The sequence below is a fragment of the Vanessa cardui genome, chromosome 24 (genome assembly GCF_905220365.1).
Source record: "Vanessa cardui chromosome 24, ilVanCard2.1, whole genome shotgun sequence".
In the NCBI taxonomy this organism is placed as follows: Eukaryota; Metazoa; Arthropoda; class Insecta; order Lepidoptera; family Nymphalidae; genus Vanessa; species Vanessa cardui.
The window spans coordinates 4891526-4912956 of record NC_061146.1 but is presented as its reverse complement, the minus strand read 5'-3'; the positions used below and the strand labels follow the sequence as shown (position 1 = coordinate 4912956).

The window sequence follows — 21431 nt, the reverse complement described above, 5'->3', positions numbered from 1 at the left end:
ACTGGTTCAAAGATCAGTTGAGATTGGTTCTATTCCTAATGAGGGAAAAAAATACCATCAGACAATGAAACATAAAGATGAATTAAAAGTGTTGCATTCGAATTCCATATTCAAACTCATCACCAATAACTTCGAGGAAGTTAAACTTCAAAAAACAATACATTACAGAATAAATCAGTTTATTTAAATTGTTCGAAGCAGAACGCTAAAACTGGTAGTTGCTCATTCATGATGCTGTTTTATACAAATCAGGTGTATAACTGGTTCTTGCATATATATTTAACATTTACTAATTACTAATATATCTTGTGATCGCAAACTTGCAATTAAGTTTTCGTCGTGTCTTCCGTGAATTGAAATAACGTCAACTTTAATTGGCTTCCTTTTTATTTATACTAATTACGAGCTCCGGCTTTCGTTGGTTTTTTGTATTATTATTTTCGATATTTCAATGTGTCAAATGGTCAATGAATTTTTCGGTTGAGGCATATTCTATAGCAATTCGGATTCTGGAAGTTATTAGTTTATATTTTAGGGATCTGGAAAACATGTAAATCCTTTTTGAAGATGGTTGTTTAGGATTTTCCATCAGACACTATTTGAAAATGATGCTTGTATTAGCCAACACTTATGAATCGTAATTATCCGCTGAGACTAATCTTCTTTGATAATGATCGCTATTAGAAAATCGGTCAGAAAGACTTCATCATTTTGGAACAAACTTTATTTTTAATCAATAAACTTCTGCTTAAAATAGAAATGACAAAAAGCCATTTTAAAGCCAAATTAATCCATTCATTTATTTATACACATTAAAATTAAATTAAATTTGTAATAGAAGAAAAAAATAATTATTGATTTTGTTTTTTTTTTTTTTTAGTGAAAAGAAAAAAGGTCGAACAAGAGCAACTCCAGAAGGCGTTACAAGGTGCTGGACACGTCATTATAAAAAGAGACCCGGCGCAAGGAGATCACTCGAGTGATTATGGTAAGATACTTGTTACCACTTTTTTATTGCCCTACTCGTTTGGAAACAAAAATACTTGTTAATAAAGATTGGCAACATTTTATTTGCGAATTATTTTACAAAATTATAAGACGTGTGTAATTTGTACTATATTATCGACTAAGATAAAGATCTATCGTACTGTATCCTTGTTGCAAACTATACGCGTGCCAAATTTCACGCCTATCTATTACAGCATTCAGGCATAACAAGACAAGCAAACAAACTCACATTTACATTGCTTCCTTGAGCAAAAAATCGTTGAGCAAAACTTTGAGCAAATATAGTAATATGATGCACTGAACGTATTTTGGGGAGGAAATAAGCCAGCTACAGATACAGAAGGCTTTGAATAAAGGGTATATGGAATTGACGTCACGGTTAACATAAGGATCGAGAAGGGATGAGGAGGATAGGAGGAAGTTACTTTAGTTGTTTTGTTTATCAACTTAACAAATGATATATTATCAGAGTTTATATTCGCATATATCATTATTATCATTACATAGTATAAAACAAAGTCGCTTGCCGCTGTCTGTCCCTATGTATGCTTAGATCTTTAAAATGACGCAACGGATTTTGATGGTTTTTTTTTTAATAGAGTGATTCGAGAGTTAGGTCTTTGTGTATAATACATAAACAATAAAAAATAAAATAAAAATAAATAAATATGAGACAACATCACATACATTACTCTGATCCCAATGTAAGTAGCTGACGCACTTGTGTTATGGAAATCAGAAGTAACGACGGTACCACAAACACCCAGACCCAAGACAACATAGAAAACTAATGGTAATCTACATCGACTCGACCGGGAATCGAACCCGGGACCTCAGAGTGGCGTACCCATGAAAACCGGTGTACATACCACTCGACCATGGAGGTCGTCAAATAAACAATATAGTAAAGAAACAAGATTAAATGAAGCTGGGGCGGGTCGCTAGTATTTTATAATACTTCTGTATCTAAACGTGTGTGGTGTCACACGGACATAAATCATTATGACGATAAATGTCGGAAACATGATTTTAGTCGCCATATTAATATTACATTATACGTTTAATTATTCTATACTTAAGTTAACTCTTCGGCTTGTTATGTATTCCTAATTAAAGTAATCTTAACTGATTTATTTACAAATATACGAATGTGTTTATTTGATTATTTCAAGTAAAAATAAATCATGTATTTTATACATTTATAACTTTTTTGCACACGGAAAAGCTATCAGCAAATCTATTATTAATATTATTGTATTAATTATATTAAATTAATGTTCTCTTCCTTCGCATGTATTCATTTAAATACTTATAATTTATAGGTTAATTGACATTAACGCCATCTAGCGAACACGTTCACATGGCGTTTCAAAATGAATATTTATAATGAAATACATTATTATTAATGTTCATTTACAACTTTGTCTCTGATAATTTATTAAGTATATATTTTGTCACTTTGTGTTACTTTTTGACTGACCCGCGATAAATTAACACCTTTTTACTTAAATACTTCATAGAGACTTTTTTTTTAATATTACAATTGTTAGCGTAACGCTACACATTATAGAGTCTCAGCATTAAAAAAAAACAATGAAATTTTAAATGTAACTCATTCGAAGACAGCAGTGTTTTGCTCTTATGATTATTGAAAAAAATATTTTCCTAAAGTTAATAAATTTACAATTTATAGTACAATTGTACGCCTGTTCTATCACGGCCAAATCTATGTTATATTTATTTATCAGTGTGGTGTACAATAACAGAATAAATAATACATTATGCGTGCAAGCAGTCTTAATTTTTTTCTTAACTTCCTTGATTCAATTTTGTGTATTGACAATTTGACTTGAAAATAATGAATATTCATAATAGTTTTATGCCAATCGTTTTTATTTTTAACATGCAGATTATACAATAAAATAATACTTACCATTTTTATCACATTTAAAAAGAGTTAATTTATTAGCAAATATAATAATATAATTTATTATAATAATATTTCAAAAGTCAGCTCTACTAGTTATATTTATATTAAATATACCTAAATCTATAAAGGCTTTAGTAACATGCACAGATAATAAAACAAACAACCTTTGTCCATTTGATAATCCGAATTATCCTTATTTGAGCATTTCGTGACTGTTACGATTTTACGACAGACCTTTATTTTTGATTCGGTTCAGATATTTACAAGACGTGATAGGCTGTGTGTCTCAATGCGGATTAAGCATAAATTTCAAACGAAATAAATTGTTTTCTGTGCTCTTGGACATTTGTAATAAAATTAAAATGAATTTTATTATTTGTTTCTGTCAATGCAGCATGGTGTAATACCTGTGCCTATTACGTGAAATAATTTATAAAAATATGATGTCAATAATTATGAACACTACTTTTTATGACTTCTTGTACGTAAATAAAAATTAACTCATACAGAAGAAGACACTGCAATCCAGAAATCAATAAGATTGGTTAATCCACGAATTTACTCGAGATTCTGAAGTTTGTAGCGATTTACTTCCGTGATTTGGAAAGCACTAAAGCCAGTGGCCCTGCGCTAGATTTGTCTGCCCTATTTGTCTATCGCACGAGAATAAATCCGTGTTTGCGCAAAAACTTTTGCACTGTAACATTTCAAGCATAAATGATTAACCTTAAATATTGCCATGGTCGAAAATCGGTCGGAACAAAATCGTAATTTCATTAATACGTACTCGAATCAATGAAATTAGATTTTGTTCCGTATAATACCTACTGGTATTATTTAATAAATAATATGAGTAGATGAGTACATACTTCTGTAATTTAAAAATATTTCTATTATCATACTTAATCATTAGATACCATAATAATAATGTACTGTTAGTAATATTAGCATTTATGGAAGATAATCATTAATCTTAATCAATGGACTTCAATGCTACAAGATATGATATTTCTGATGTCTAAGCTAGAAAAAAAATAACTATTTTTTCATATTAACCTTTCAAATGTTATTGATTATTTCTGGCCAGATATAATTAAAAATATCGTTCATAAATGCCAAACTTATTTCCCAGATTTTTACATATATCTGTGCTCCAAAGACCACTTTAATCTATAATATAATTATAGTCAAACTAAATGATTAATTTGGAGATCATTCTAAATTTAATGTTACTCGTTAAAAATTTGGGAAATTTATTAACATTAGGTACCTACATCTCCAACAAATTCGCGGAAAGACACGTGTTCACTCACATGACAGGAAAGGCACCTATGAAAATTATGCAAAATGGCCGCGGAACTCGTTTCAAGTAAATGTCGTTGATTTAGTGTATATTAATAATCTTACGTATTCAAATTACCAATAAATATGGGAAGAGATGCCTGTCTGTCTGTCTTAATGATTACATCTCGTAACAAAATCATTTTTATATCCGACATATTTTTTCATCGGTTTTAATGTACTGTCAAACAGTAAAAAACGTATTAAATGTGCGTACTGAAAATTTGTATCGAGGGGCTGTTTTCTGAATCGCGCTTGCGTTTGGTTCATCCCAATATATATAGGGTCTCGAGAATAAAAATTGCAATATCGATTTACTGGTGCATCCTGCAATAATGCAATTGCGACGTATCGGTAATAAGTATTACCAAAAAGCACGGAAGTGTTTTTTATGTTTGTGAATGTACATGTACATTTAACCATGTACATGTTTGAACACGGAAGAGTAAAAAAAAACGATGACAAAAATATATCTTAAGTTGTTTTTTTTTTAAATCGAATATTAATGTATCGTGTGAATAGATCAAAAGTGCTAATAAAAGTGTAAGAAATGTAATCTTTATGGTCGGTATCGTGGAGAGGTCATAAGGTCGAGTCTCGGGCGTATTACGTCAGCCTTATAATATATTCGCGATGTTATTAAAATATCATTCATTAATCTTTTATTCGACAATACTCATGTTTTGGGGAAAACCATAAATTTAAAAGAATTCGCTATTGAACGCGACTTCGCTGAGATTTACCTGAATAGAATGGTTATACTTAACGTTCTTATTTCGGATAATTAATTTCTGTGTAACATGATATTGTCATATAAAAATGTTTCTTCATATTTTCTATAATACTAGCAGAACATGCGGCTTTAGTTACACGAAATTTATAAAACTTTACCTGTAGTACACAACCTATCACTGGCCAATTGACCCCCTCGAGGAGTGCATTTAAAGTAACCCCTCGAGGGGGTAAAACAGGGAGTTACGTGAAGTATGTATTTCCCTCAAACTATCTCCATACCAAATTTGATCTAAATGGATTTAGGCGTGAAGCGGCAACAGAGTTACTTTTGCATTTATTATATCAGTATACTATACATATCCTCCAATTATGGCTTGTATTGGGAGTGGCATTGACAATAATTAAAGAAATCAGGATATTAATTTCTTCAAACTTTTAACACACAAACAACATCGTTTAAATATATTTATATATCATTGCAAAGTATCAAATATTTCAATAATATATATTCATACCTAGTAGAAACACAAAAACACAGCATAAATATTCAGATAAAAATATTGTTTTAGGTAACTAAATAACCCGTACTGTATAAAAACTTTTATAAATAAATTATTTTATAATTTACAAATTAATTAAAACGATTTATTTAAATTACGTCGCGCTAATGTATTTGACCATAAACAAGAGATTAAGTATAGGACATTTAATATTTTTAAGAATCGCTTTATACTTTATGGAATGCAGGCGCCATATAATGTTAATTTAACAAAAAAGAATAATATTGTTTAACATTTAATTTTTATTGTGTTCATTTGAATTGATAAATTTGACTTTGTATGCTAATGATATACTTCTTTAATTAAAGAATAAAAAACAATATACCACATTGTTTGATATACATAATACATTTACCTGTTATAATATACATAATTATTATATAACAAAATGTAAACAATTATAATTTTACTTTAAATATGTATATATTTTTTTATTTTAGCGTTCATGGAACCAGATCATCTTGGCAAGCGTTTCAGAAGGAAAAGATCAACAGAGTCGCTGAGCAGGCGGAAGAGAGAAGCACCATACGTTATATACCCAGAAATACTTGTTATTGTTGATTATGACGGCTACAGGTAATAACGAACTTAATTCCTGAGCTAATTATCCTTTGTAAATCATAACATATGTTTGTATCGCAGGACCTGATAAAAAAATACTGTTCACATTTTAAACAAAACATAATAGCATATTTGTTTACTTTACAATTAAAATACTGAACTCCCTCTAATTAAGTATCGATATCCAATCAATCATTGATTTTTTGAAGTGTAGTTTTTTTCAATGGGTTAACTTCCGCGGAGTTTATTTATATAACGTTCCGAAATGTCATTGTCATTTAGACTTTTGCATTGTAATTGAAAAAAAAAACTACGTAAATAGAATAATTAATTAAAAAAATAAAGATTTTGTGTTCTATAATTTTGAATTAATTCTCAGGTTACATGGCGGGGACAATTTGCAAATAAAACGATACTTCGTGTCTTTCTGGAACGGCGTCGATCTGCGATATAAACTCCTTAAAGGACCAAGAATAAGGATATCTATAGCAGGCATTATCATCTCTAGGGTAAGTAATCTGAGCCAATTTAAAAAAGAATACCAGTAATAAGTATACTAAACATTGTCTGTTGTCAAATCAATTTTATTTATTTCTTTGTTTAGTACCTATTCTTTTTACTTTTTAAATCCTGTCAAAAGAGGTTATATATTTTTTGAATTAAAAAATATTTTTTAAGAGATCCAATCTATTTACTGTTCTTACTTTAATAATTATGATTTTTTATTTTATTTTCCTGTATGAAATTAGATTTGTTTTCAAAAAGTTTTTTTTAAAACGGATAAAACTCATTTTTCATAAAACTTATTTGTCTAAGTTTTTCTTAATAAAATTAATATTTTTGATGAAATAGGTTACCAATATCAGTATGATAATAATTGTGGCAACATATACAATTACTACGTATCTTTATGTTAAAGGATTCTTATATGTTAAATCATTAATGAGCAATTTAAGTAAAACTGTAATCATTTTAATTTATAATGATTTATAAATAAATGCGGAACTTTTTAGCGTCTCATTAAAACTTACGAGTTATTCATGCGTCATATATTTTTTAATCTGTACGTAATGACGAATGTGTGGTGCAGACATTTTTATTTGCGCGAAATATCATAAAAATCACAAATCAATCGGAGAACTGAAGATCTTTTTTAAATTAATATGTAAATACAAATTTTACGATTTAAAATTATTTATAATTTATGACAAATCAATGTTTTATTCCATTGTTTTTTTTATTGTTTCGAAGCCAGTTTGAAATTAACCATCTCGTCCGTTTCTATACATAGTTCGTCTAGAAAGTTCTTTTTTGATTTCGGATAACCTTCAAGAACAGCCTCGATCATGTCTGAACAAATTCTCTTGCGTTTTCTTAAAAAAAGGTTATTTATAAGATACATTATCATATTAATAGTTGTAATAATTTAATCTTAACATTTATACGGTATACCTGTATTCTTTAAAAAAAATATCGTGGTCGTTTAATATTATTTTTTTATCGTTAACGTTTACAACTTCAGTAGAGTTACGCAAATCGATCAACTTGTTTTCTAGTTTGACTATTTTATTTTTAATTTCCTCAATTTGTGATTTCGCGCTATCATTGGTCGGCGCGGATAGGAGGTTTTTGAGGTTCAGTTCGGCTGTTTTTAGTAAAGATTTTTTTTCATCTAAACTGCTTGTGATGGTAACGATTTGCGTGTCATAATCTGAAAAATAAATTTTTTAATACATTTTTGACACTTAATATATATTTTTTTTTTAATAAATAACCGCTAACATAAATTGATCATTATTTAAATCTTATATTTTTTATATATCTAGTGTATCGAACTACCAAACGAGCCAATTTTACTATCTTGGTGTGCGTTAACAGCTACGTTTGACGCTCGCTTAACTTTATACAACTTTACGAGTGTGTGTGTAGTAGTTATCTGTTGGCCACTATATTATCCCCCTTATCACTTTTCTTTTTGACAGTAAAATAAGTGAGACTGCTTAGAATGAACAATACATTTGGCATATATTTAAATTATGAAATGTGACGTACAGATATCAAAATAGTTATAAATAACCGACAGAAAACTCCTTTGTATATTCAATTAATAAACATGTTCTAATAATAAGTACAAAAATTTTACCTTCTGTATCACTAGCTATTTCTGTACTGTCCACTTGTAATGCCGCATATACCTTCTGTTTACCGTACAATTTGCATCGTATTTTACCTGATTCGACTAATGCGTCGAGCGCTTTTTGTATGGCATTTTTAGAATACGTGCCCCTTAAATTAACTGTTATATCTGCACATGAGTACGGTCTATTAGTATCGGATAAATATTTAAGTACAGCCTCACTTGCCATTTCATAAATAATAGAATAATGAACACAATATGCTCGTAGAATAAAAACAACAATGACAATTTAGGAAGACTAGCTTTTAGTTTTGCCGCGTATTCTGTTTTTTTTTTTTTTATATTATAAACAACATAGGCTACGGTATCGTGTTTACAGCCAGCTATTTTTTTATGCTTTAATGTGTTAATATTAAATTGGTGAAAATAAAACAACATTCAAAGTTTTTTTTGTTATATCTAGTTGATTATAATAATATTTCTTAATTTACGATACAAACTAAATCTCTGATATACTATTTTAAAAGATTCTGGAAAGAGTCCTCACATTTCCAATTTAAACTTGAAAAATTTACGACTTAAAAATAAAGTAATAGAAATCCAATATATTAGGATTTCTATTATTTGTTTTTATTTTTTTTCACGGTTGGGCGTTTGATATAAATGAGACAAATGAAAGGATACGAGCGAAACGAGATATGGTTGTTAACAAAAAATATATCGAATTAATTTGTATAAATTAGCAACACCTGCAAAGAAATTTTGTTAAGTTTAAACCATAACATTTGAATTTTTATTCGACTTCAATCAAAACTTATCTCAATTGTAATCATTAAATAATAATAACATATAAAACGTTTTTTTTATAAGTTTGCAAGGTGAGCGGGAAAATAGTTTAATTTAATATTAATTGATCACCACCGCCATAGACACTGTCGCTGCAAACTTGATTAACCATTACTTAGACCATTGTTTCTTAACCTGTGGTCCGCGGACCCTTGGGGGTCCGCGAGTATAGGTATGGGGGTCCGTAGTCTCATCTATGGACCATTTAATAATAACAAATAAATGTAACTAAAAGTCTCTCGTAATCGCTACGCTTTTAGCATGGCGAACGTGCGCCAGCGACGGTGTCCGAGACTGAAGTGAAGTCCGAAATGTGCGTGCAGGCTATAACTCTCCCCGCACCGCCCGCGCCTGACACTAGCGCCGAGTAATCATTTGTGTTGTGTGCTTGCGCCTGCATTGTTTTGTTTTGTGTTGTGTTGCGTTGGAGACGTTACGTTACGTTTTTAAAGTGATTGTGACTATTTGTGACAATGAAACGCTGGTTAAAATCAAATGATTCCGCTTCAGACGAAGCAAATGAAAAATCTTCGACTTCAAAGGTTAAACGTCGAAAGTTTTGCAACGAATACTTAGCTTTCGGTTTCACAAGTACCAATTTAAACGGCGAAGAAAGACCTCAGTGCGTCATATGCTACGAAGTTTTGTCGAATGAGTCAATGAAACCGGCCAAACTCCGACGTCATTTAGAAACAAAACACCAAGATCTTCGTGAGAAATCTAAATCCTTTTTCCAAATTAAAGCTTCGGAATTAGAGCGAAGCAAAAAAACAATGATGAAGACTGCTACTGGGACCAATAACGAAAATGCTGTATTAGCGTCTTACCAAGTATCCTTGTTAGTTGCAAAAAGTGGTAAGCCTCACACCATCGCCGAAGAATTAATATTACCGTGCGCTAAAATTATGGTTTCTGCTATGTTGGGAGACAAAGCTTCCAAGGAATTGGACATAATATCGTTATCAAACAGTACAGTGAAGAGTAGAATTGATGAAATGTCAGGAAATGTTAAAGAGCAGTTGATTTTGAACGTTAAAGCGAGCACATTTTATGCTTTGCAATTAGATGAGAGCACAGATATTAGCAATGATGCAAACTTGCTTGCATATGTTCGTTACGAACACAACGACGGTATAAATGAGGATTTATTATTCTGTATGCCTCTGCCTTCGCATACTACAGGTGAAGCTATTTTTGAAGTATTGAACAAATTTATGTCCACTCATGAAATACCGTGGGATAAATGTGTGGCGGTTAGTACCGATGGTGCTCGAGCTATGACCGGTACACGAATAGGACTTCAGGCGCGCGTAAAGAAGATGAATCCATCTATTGTCTGGCATCATTGCTGCATTCATAGAGAGGCATTAGCTGCTAAAAATATGCCAGAAAAATTAAAAACAGTGTTAGATGACATAGTGCAGGTAGTGAATTTTATTAAAGCGAGGCCTCTAAATTCCCGTATTTTCGGAATGATTTGTGAAGAAATGGGAAGCATTCACAAGCAGTTGTTATTGCATGCTGAAGTACGTTGGTTATCTCGTGGCAAAGTTGTGTCACGTGTTTTTGAGCTGAGAGATGAGATAAGAATATTCTTTTTGAAAAATTCTGTAGGCGGAGCTAATAAACATGCTGATAAATTTAATGACTTTGGATGGCTCTCAATGGCAGCATATTTAGCTGATATCTTTAATGCCCTTAACGAGCTGAACTTGGGTCTGCAAGGGAGAGATAACAACATCTTCCAAGTTGAAGATAAAATAGAAACGATGCTAAAAAAGATTGACCTTTGGACTAATCGTACAATTAAACAAAACTATAATCACTTTCCTACACTGGCAGCGTTTTTGGAATCCTCTGGTGAAGCAACGTTGTCAACACAAGTACAAGACGAAATGATTAAACACCTCCGCACGTTGAGGTCTTCGTTTCGGAATTATTTTCCAGTACCCGACAAAAATAAAACTTGGATAGTAGACCCTTTCAACACAGACGTTACTGATATCATTGGCTTGACAACGGTACAGGAAAATCAATTAATCGAAATATCCTGTGATTCAGCTTTGAAACGAACTTTCAAGGAATTCTCTTTGTCAAGTTTTTGGTTGAATGTAAAAAAAGATTATAAGGAAATATCAGAAGAAGCACTGAAACATTTGCTGCTTTTCTCAACCACATACCTCTGTGAAAAGGCATTCTCTGCTCTGGTATATACTAAAAATAAATACAGAAACAGATTGCATGTGGAATCCGATTTGAGATTACAACTTAATAGCAACATCAACCCAAACATCACTAACTTAGTTGCAAAAAAGCAGCACCAACCTTCACACTAACGTTTTTGTATAACTAAGTACTTTTCTTAATATATATATAGTAGATACTAAAATAAATGTTCAGAAAATTATTAATGTTTTTTTTTATTATTAAGGGGTCCTTGAAATTGTGCTTGATTGCCCAGGGGTCCGTGAACTGTAAAAGGTTAAGAAGCGCTGACTTAGACCGCCATCTTGAGAGTTAGTTACACTGCCTGTAACCCATCGAATTGGGATAACAATACTGCGTATCACTGTTTGGCAGTATTATTTGTAATGATTGGTGGTATATAATATTTAGGAACTTTTGGAACTTCAACATCACTTTCCTTTAACATTTTTTTAATAATATTAACTACAAGAAATATTAAAAACCACTTTCATATTTTATTCAGGGATATTTTAATATTATTCAAGGTCATTGGTATGGCTTGATCTTTGTCACCGGTATACATTTTATTTAAGGTTTATACAGAGTTTAATGCTCGCTCGTAAAAGTATTTGTATTTGATGTACAAATCGTTATGGCACCAAAAATAAATGTACAATTACGATTAAAAGTTTCTTACAATTATTTATCAAATATATTCATTAGTTTTTGATAAACGGGTGCGTTCGCTTAATTTTTTTTAAATAGTTTTCGTTTTCGTAGTTACGTTTCAATTATTAAATTTTTTTTTTATTTATTATAAAAAAAACTTATTTTTATAATCATTTTGTTTATAGCTTGAATGATTAAGTACAATTGTTTTCCAAGAAAATCAAAATTAATAAATTTGACTATTTCAATTCATTCATTTTTTTTATGACATAAGATAAGATCCTGATACCTAAATTGTATTAATAGAACTAATGATTAAAACCAATTTCATCAATTATGTTAATTATTATACTTGATTTTTTTATTTATGTATTATATATGGATGCTTGATTGGTAGAGAATATTTTTTAAATGTCACCCGTCTAACGACTTTCAATCTAATTTAGTCTGAAACTACGATATATCTGACTTTATCGTATATATTTATTATGTATTAAAAACTTTCTTAATATTTTTATATATAATTAGTATAAATTTTAAAATAAATTAAATAATACGAATGTGAACGATTCGATAATCATCTAACGTAAATATAGATTAAATATTGTCTTCTAAATTTGAATACTATTTTTTTTTTTAATTTTCTTGGTTCGTATGTTGTGTGCATGTAAGAATTTTATACATTCAGGGTCGAGATGCCACGCCGTATCTTGAAAGGAATCGCGTGGGTCGCGATGCTATCGATTCCGCTGCCGCTCTGACTGACATGGGCAAGTACCTCTTTAGAGAGAGGAGACTACCCGTCTACGATATAGCTGTTGCAATCACCAAGTAAGTGGTTAATAAAAATTACGGCATTTTTTTATTACCGGAGTAGAACGTAAATGTAAAGCTTCTTCATAATTTTGCTTCATTTTTTTTTGTTCGTATATTTAATTTAAAACAATATATAGTCGCAGTTAGTCACTGTGATTAAATATGTAATAACGTATTGTGTAATCTGTACATTACAATGACAACCTTAATGCGTCAACTTCATTATATTTAAATCGTAGTCAGAGTATGTACGAATATTGGTACGCATGACTACGCCATTGTTATTTAGACCATGACGCTCGAATTGATTAAGATTATCTTAAATAAAATTATAATTATATGCCCAGAAATGTGCAATAGATATAAGAAATAGTATATTTGTATGGCAACACTTTCTACTTTGTAAAGTATTCATAAAATAGGTAAGTATGAAATTGAAATTTATTTTTATACATAATTTGGCGCCATTATTTCAAATTTAAATGTCAGATACTGATATATACCTATTTATAAAAAAAAAATACAATCCTACGAAGAATCCGAATGAAGACGCAAAAACTGATTTAACCAACAGGTATGACATGTGCCGACGACGCAAGGGTGGTCGCTGTACAAAAGGCACCGCTGGTAATTCAATTTTAAACAAAAACCTTCACAAGGTTGCGACTGGTGTTGAAATACTCAGCATTAACCGAGGCTTGAGAGTTAAATAACTCGGCTTGATAATTTTTTATGTTTACGGTAAAGGATTTGGTAATGGCGCTGAATGTTGTCATAGACAACGTTCCATTTTTGAATGGTCTTTGACACTTGGTTTCGGTAATGGGAAGACTTTTGACATAGGACTAATGATTGAATAGTTTTTACGACAGGCGGTTATTCGAAGCTAATAAGCGTATAGGTGAAAACCCCAAAGAAGAAATATATATATTTTTAAGCAATTTATTCAGCTATTTGTTTCCGTGGCTTTCAGACTAGACATGTGCAGGAGACAATATGCGAACGATGCGTGCAATAGAGGGACTGCAGGTAGGCGTGTGTCGATTAACTGTTAATCCCCGAGCACGCCTTTTATCACACGTTCCTTCCCCCTGTACACGACGTTTCACTGGAACCACGTTCCTCTGTTACCTTTCCTCCCGAATCCGTGATTTCATAAGCACTCTGTGAATAATCTTTCTACGCATATGTCTTTCTATACACCATCCAATATTTCATGTATATAGAACAATATCTTCCAACTCTACCTACGTAGTTTAGTCATAGCTCTACTACATCATGTCACCAGAACCATAATTTTAATATGTCTACTTCTAGAAACTTTCATCTGTATATGATTCATGTGTCAAACATACATCGTTCTTTTTTAAAGGCGACGATTTACCCATCAACGATAAAGCGAGTATTTAAAGAGATGTATTAAATGTTCGCTTTTTATATTGTTGTGTATGGCAAGTCAAAGATCGCCCACATTTATTTCAACATAACGATTGGCTTTACGCGTCAAACCTTTCAAAAGGCCTCCAGTGCATCTTCTTACATTAACAAGAAAGTTGCGTAAGGTCAGAGGGACCAGTCGGCCCTACCTTACTTAAATGACACGAGGACATCGTAAAATAAACTAACCCGTCTATTACGTATACCAAACTATACTTACTATTAATGACGTTCATAAATATTCAGTATACACAATCGATTAAGCCATTTACGTTGCATGTTACTTTATGTTTAAGTACAAGAAAAAAGATATATCACCTATAAAGTTCAACTGATGTAATTATTCGACAGTATTTGTGTATGATATGTACCTTGACATATTAAGTGATTATTTTTAAACCTATCTATACTTTAGTTTATATGTCATATTTTTAAACTAATATCCTAATATTATGCATATGCAGTTATACTAATCGCATGGGTTTTGCCTTAATTTTCTAACTTAGTTCGATATGCTTTGTATGTGCTTTTTCTTGTTTTAAATATCTTAGTATTCGCGTCTTCTACGTTCTCCTGTAAGTACGAGCCCATTATTACCTTTGCCACAATCATCATGTCTTCACCCAATAATTTCTCAACGTAAGTACATAGTTCACTTTCATAAAAAAACCTGACCTGTTAAACCTATCCTGAATATTGTTTTTTGTTTCATTTTTTTCTTCCCGCAAAATACTGAGATATCATTTTTGATAGGATTCGCCTACGTCGGAGGCGCGTGCGTTGTGAATAAGCGACTTGAAAAAGTCAACTCTGTTGCCATCATCGAAGACACTGGCGGCTTTTCTGGCATCATTGTCGCTGCTCATGAAGTTGGACATTTGTAAGTAAAGTAATACATCGCTTTTTAGTAGAGGATTCTTATATTTAACTATTTCCTTTATTTGCCACTTTTTGTCTAAACAGTTCAGTATTACTTCAGTAATTAATTTGTTATGTACGTATAATATTTGTTTAACCAGAGTTTTAATGCATTTTCAGGCTGGGTGCAGTCCATGACGGAAGTCCACCGCCCTCATATTTAGGAGGTCCAGGCGCTGAGAAGTGCAGATGGGAAGATGGTTTTATCATGTCTGATCTCCGACACACGGAGAAAGGTTTCCGTTGGTCCCCTTGCAGTGTTCAGAGTTTCCATCACTTCTTAAAGTTGGTTTATCTCTTTCTATTAATAATTTTAGCTATTTTGTCCCACGTTGGGCGCCAAAGTTTTATTCAAACTTATTTATTAGGAAATCTAATGTTGTACTATATTGTAACGGGCTTTATATTTTAATGTTATATTATAGTTTTGCTTTCATTTTGGAAATAATCTTGTGCGATGGTATTATTCGTGTTTACATATATATTGTATGTTTTAGCGGTGACACTGCGACTTGCCTATATAATTCTCCACACGAAGATGACTCACTGCCCCGGGTACTCCCCGGTCGCTTACTTACTCTAGATGCACAGTGTCGAAAGGACAGAGGAACTAGGTAAATTATACATGCAATTATAATACCATTACATGTATACATTTTTAAGGATATTGTATGATAACGTAAAAGGATATATTTTGTTTTAAGATAATCATCATTTGTTCTGTGCATTTCAGCGCATGTTTCAAGGACGAGCGGGTTTGTGCCCAACTTTTCTGCTTCGATGCAGCAAGCGGATACTGCGTTGCCTACAGACCCGCTGCGGAAGGGTCGCCATGTGGTGATGGACAGGTCAGAACAGCCAAGAAAATCTATAATTTTTTATTCCATAATCAACAATTCTCTTTTTAAAATTATTTCTAAGTTGCCAGTCCAAATATTTTCCTTCAAATATACTGTTCCAAGTTATTTTAAATCATCGAACGTAGCTAGACAAATAAATGAATAAATATCACGTATATTATACAGTTGTTCGTATAATGAAGTGTAATCGTATAAATATACATTTCAGTACTGTATTAACGGTCGGTGTATAACTGAACACGAGAACATAATACCGGACTACTCGCAACACACGCCGAGCTACATACGACCCGAGACTAGTCCCTTCTACGGAAACATCACAAGGTCTGTATAATTTGTATTACCGTTGTAATAAATGAATTTATTTCGAACTTCGAATGTATATGAGACTACAAGTGACTATTATTTAAATTACATTGGGATATATATTGCTGGAACATCACAATACTGTTACGAGCAACGAGATGACACATGATCTCGGGGTTGTCAGTTTGTGTAGAAACGAAACAGGATAATATACTAACGTATTATTTTAAACACGCACACAGTAACGAAGAAACAACTCAGCCATACCTAGCTAGCACGTCAGCACCAGAACCTTACAAGCCAAATTATTATCAATATTACCAAAAGAAAACAAGTCCTGAACCGTCTACAACAACAACGACCACTACGACGACAACAACAACAACTACAACAACAACTAGAACCACAATGAATCCCTACAAATATTATTACTATACAACAAGACGGCCAACAGAAAACACAGAAAAATCAACAGAAGCGACACAATCATCCAGCACACAACCACCAATTAACAACTACTCGACATCAACAACAAAAAGTCCGTACGCTTTTAAAGATTTCACAACAAAGACAACAAAGCCGGAAGTGACCGAACCGAAACGGGGTTTCTTTAAAAAGGAAGAATTAGACAGTTACTTCGGGCGGGGCACGACCAAAGGTCCATTCTCAGACAAGGGAATAAAGTCACTATTTAAAATAGGAACATATTACTCACAAGCTAAATCGTCGGATAATTCCATAAGACCAGATGCGAATTCTCAGCAAGTTCAAATAGAGCCAGCGAGGTTAGTCTTCTCTTACCAAAGGAATCTGACGTCAGGGGAGCTTGTTAGGACATAGAAATGCCAAATTAATTATTGGTAAGACACGAACACATGACCATATCGATGTCATTCTGTCTATCACCACCATGGTCTTCCGCATCTTCAATTATATCACAATTACTACTATTATTTTCATATGCATTCTTTTCAGCCATTTACGTCCTATCACTACATATATGATAACAAACTGTCGCGTAGATGTAGATATATTTATATAAGGACAGATTGTAATCAAAATATATAACTATACGTATTTATAAATGTACATAAAACTTTTAGTCATAACCATATGCGATACATTCTTTATTCCTTCATATTCCAAACATCATAAAAATCAATACAATCATACAAATACTATATCTTCTAGAATCAAAGTAGACTAGTTTTGTAAAATTATATAATTTTTTTGAAACTTTTTTGTATAAGTTATTTTTTATATTTTTTATGTTTCAGTAGCCGCCATTAGCAAATCGAGCGGGAAAAACAATGAAGACTGCTTGCTGGACTAGAGACTGGTACCGAGGTATCAACTAAGGCCTGGTTTACAAACCGGGCAGTCCGTCTCCAGCCTTTGAATACATTTCAGAATGTGAAACGTGCGCACATACCTTATATGAATATTACTTCCATAGTAAAGACTACAATCTATAATATAGCTAACAGCTAGGAAAGTTTTATGTAAATACTCGTTATATTTACGAAATATACTTAATTACACTTTAATTATTTAATATTAATTAACTTAATTTTTTTTATCTTCGAAATTTATTTTACTACTTTGGTAATATTTTATTATACATGAGGTAATATACAGCGGGTAATAACGGATGTGACGCACGTGCTTGTGTGTATAAGAATGTCTGAAGACAATTTTAAGTGTCAGACATGTGAGTGATATTACAATGTGATTGTGTTACAATAAATGAACTCTTTAAGTACACTAGATATAATGTATTATGTATATTACGAACAAAACTGGATCGAAAGGAGGTTTTATATCTCTACGAAGTTTTGTATTCAATGTAGATTTTTTTCTTAGTCTATGTTTTTATAAGTGGTTGTAAAAATAGCATCGTTTTAAGATTACAGAATGAAACTGCCACAAAGTGCCTTTTTAATAATTAATTAAGCCGATAATAAATATAAATCACGTATACACCCATATTTTTCTTTTACTATGCACTTATATCGAAACCATTGTGAATTTTTGAAATATCTTCTATACTTTTCTGTTTTTTTTTTTAATACAGCGACTGGTTCGCATTCTTTTAAATATTTAAGTTTATCTCTTTAAGTTACTCTTTCTTACACCTTGTTAATAGAATAAGTCTGTTTTAATGTCGAAATTTATTTATGTGACATAGCTCTATAATTTTTAAAGTTACCATAGATTAAAAATTGTAATTAGTATTTGGCAGTTTAGTTTTTAATAGGAATAAACCATTTACTTCCAACTTTGACATCACTTGCCTTTTAATAACTATTTATTATATGTCAATTATTTATGTATAAACAACTTCGTTTTTCCTAAATTGTCTAAATTTTAAGAAAAAAATATACACAAAGAAATAAAAACTTTGTTTTATTGCCCACAATAAGGATAACTTAAATATAACAATTCCGACACCAATTTTATTACACATTCAAAATAACAAATATAAAAACAAAGGAACAACGATACATTAATATGATTTGTGAAATAATTTTTTTCTTTTCTTAAATCACACAGAGAAAACGTCACTGTCAAACTTATATAATATGAATATCATGACTTGACTCATTTACGTATCATAGTTAAAATGCAACTTAACACATAGTACGGTAACATAAGAAGGCTCAAGATGTATTACCAAAAAAAAAACTAGGCTGATTGAATTTCAACCATAAATATGTTACTATTACTTGAGTAGAAAAAATTAGATAGTGTTGGCGGGAAAACTTTTGCGCTTTTTCAATTAAAACATTCGATACACTAAACACTTTTACTTGAGCACTAAATTTTAATTAGACTTCACCGCCATTGGAGAGGCGGTGACATTTTTAACTAGCAGCTTCGCAAACATTCCCACTGATAAGACGAACATGAGACCTGCTGGCATGAACTTTCTGCTGTTATAATACCTGCAAGATAGTTATATCATTAAGTATTACATTCTATTGTCTACTGACTGAACTGACAAAATTTGGGGTTGTGCATTTTAAATGTACATTATTCAAGTGAGGTTCTACAAGACTTTTTGAATTGAATAGTAGTTCATCCACATCATAAAATTGATAATAAATTTTTTTTTTTTAATGTTCGTCACATGACATAAAACCTTCCTGCTCAACGAAAGTTGATAATAATACTTAATTTATACAAGTATATGAACCACAGATTAAAATACAGGTAAGTCACGTCACTGACCCCATTGCAGCGCCAAAGTGTCCAAATAGCGCGGGCTATCGAAACATGGAATTTTTAATATGATATTTTTCGCCAAATATGTACCAGGAATAAAAAAATGGACTTTTACTGGGTTCCTCTACTAAAAATTACAAAATGGATTTTAAAAACCAGACAAATAGCCTATTGAATTGATTTTTATTATACCAATATTATACCAACTTCATTCAGTGATACTTTGGTTATATCATCCTAAAAAGTAAAGACAATAATCAAAGTACTTGACAAGTAATGATTATACTATAAAACATTCTAAGTCTTACCTATAGCCCATGAGACCTCCTAGAGATGTAGTCGTCCCCAACATCAGAGTGTAATTTGAAGGATCCTGGCTAAGCTGATAAGCACCCACACCTTTAAAAAGAATTATAATTGTTCAACTACTTTAATGGCACTTAATGCGTCATAATCAAAATTAACTTAAATTATTATTTTACACTCTGTGACTTTCTTTAATCTGTCAAATTAAAGAAAGCTCGGATTTTCTTATAAAAGATAAAAGACATATTGATAGTTCAATACCGTTCAATTCTAAGTTTTAAGCTTTTAGTTCTCTAATGACATTTAATGACAGTATGCAGAAGACACAGAGGAAATTAGGGAAGGATCTGTGGGGTATATGGGTAGCAGTATCCAGTACACACAAATCCTAATTTTATATGTAGGGTGACAATTCCAATCCTAAATAAGTACATTTTATTTACACAGCTGTATTGCAGATTATATACATATAATATATAATCATGCCAAAAAAGAAAAATATTGAACATCAAGTAAAGTTATTAACAGTAAATCTATCTCGAATACTATTTTGTAGATACATAAGTAGCAGATATTCATCCAAGACATGCAGGTCTGTTTATTTCTGTCAACACTAAACACAAACTGAAATATAAGGTTTTATATTTGATGGATTACATTTATTTAGTCGCTCCCTTACCTAAAATAGATCCAAAAATAAGCCCAGCCCCGAGTGACGGTATAGATCCTGAAAAACATAAGAAAACATTTTAATTGACAGAACATCAAATTATATTTTATATTCATTAACCACAAACTGCCTGTGTTTCAATAATTTAAATTTTACTGCTTGGACTTTGACTTCACTTGTTAATAAAGGGAAACAAAATTTCTATAACATGCATAACTTTGTTAATGACTAGTTAAGACATATTATAGTCAGTTTCCAAATAGTGAACCAAGGTGAAATAGTTCATTGTATAAACCACTTTATTATATAATGGCTGGAAAATAATTCGCTAAAATACTAAGTTGCTATTTATAACCTTATTTAAACTTCAAAAAATATTAATAGGTGGAGCCGCAGAAAATTCTCGAACAATAGTCGTGCGAAAAAAAATGTTTAATTTTATCTAATCTTTGAAAAAATAATTTAGTTCAATAATATTAAAAAACCTAAAGAGAGTTGTTTTATTTTTTAAAATATACTTTAATGTTATAATAATAAAATTATTGCGAAAGTTAATCTTCACGAAGTTCAAGTACTTTTTTTCAACTTTAATAGTATTGAAAGTAATAACCTGCTTTCGCATATCCCATAACGCCACCGGCGGCAACGGTAGCTGCATAAGCGAAACCTATAATGTCTAGACCCATTTTAATTTATAAAAACGAAATAAAAAATATTTATAATTATATAAAATAGAACGAAGAAACAAAACGATCGAATTCCTTATTCCACTACACAATCAATTATCATTGACATATGACAATTCACGATTGACAATTTGACAGCAAAATAAACTGCCAGATCATAAAATTATAATTAATTCAAAAAATATCCATCAATGTTCAAAAAAGATTTTGTATCTTAATTATTGATCACTTAC

At 31.3% G+C, this 21431-nt stretch overlaps 2 protein-coding genes across 7 annotated transcripts in view; one reads left to right on the top strand and one right to left on the bottom strand.

Moving 5' to 3' along the window:
• The window catches only part of LOC124539958, a 140465-nt gene extending 121920 nt beyond the window's left edge, over nucleotides 1-18545 (top strand). For 2 of the 6 annotated variants that reach the window (XM_047117326.1, XM_047117328.1), the window contains 12 exons: nucleotides 881-988; nucleotides 6015-6150; nucleotides 6515-6644; nucleotides 12663-12805; nucleotides 13764-13819; nucleotides 14981-15107; nucleotides 15266-15430; nucleotides 15643-15759; nucleotides 15879-15993; nucleotides 16214-16329; nucleotides 16554-17171; nucleotides 17589-18545. In XM_047117326.1, the coding sequence (XP_046973282.1) occupies nucleotides 881-988; nucleotides 6015-6150; nucleotides 6515-6644; nucleotides 12663-12805; nucleotides 13764-13819; nucleotides 14981-15107; nucleotides 15266-15430; nucleotides 15643-15759; nucleotides 15879-15993; nucleotides 16214-16329; nucleotides 16554-17151 (1811 nt within the window). In that variant the 3' untranslated portion in view covers nucleotides 17152-17171; nucleotides 17589-18545. Of the gene's footprint in view, nucleotides 1-880; nucleotides 989-6014; nucleotides 6151-6514; nucleotides 6645-12662; nucleotides 12806-13364; nucleotides 13418-13763; nucleotides 13820-14980; nucleotides 15108-15265; nucleotides 15431-15642; nucleotides 15760-15878; nucleotides 15994-16213; nucleotides 16330-16553; nucleotides 17172-17588 lie in introns of all 6 variants that reach the window. The other 4 variants (XM_047117327.1, XM_047117329.1, XM_047117331.1 and 1 more) reach the window with 4 other exon arrangements.
• Nucleotides 18546-18878: 333 nt separating this feature from the next.
• Nucleotides 18879-21330, bottom strand: LOC124540046 (transmembrane protein 14C). The gene is made up of 4 exons (XM_047117448.1): nucleotides 21123-21330; nucleotides 20522-20569; nucleotides 19845-19935; nucleotides 18879-19256 (listed from the first exon to the last, which is right to left on the bottom strand). Exons 1-4 carry the CDS (start codon nucleotides 21196-21198, stop codon nucleotides 19136-19138), a joined length of 336 nt encoding a protein of 111 aa, XP_046973404.1. The 5' UTR covers nucleotides 21199-21330; the 3' UTR covers nucleotides 18879-19135.
• Between the last annotated feature and the right edge of the window lie 101 nt (nucleotides 21331-21431).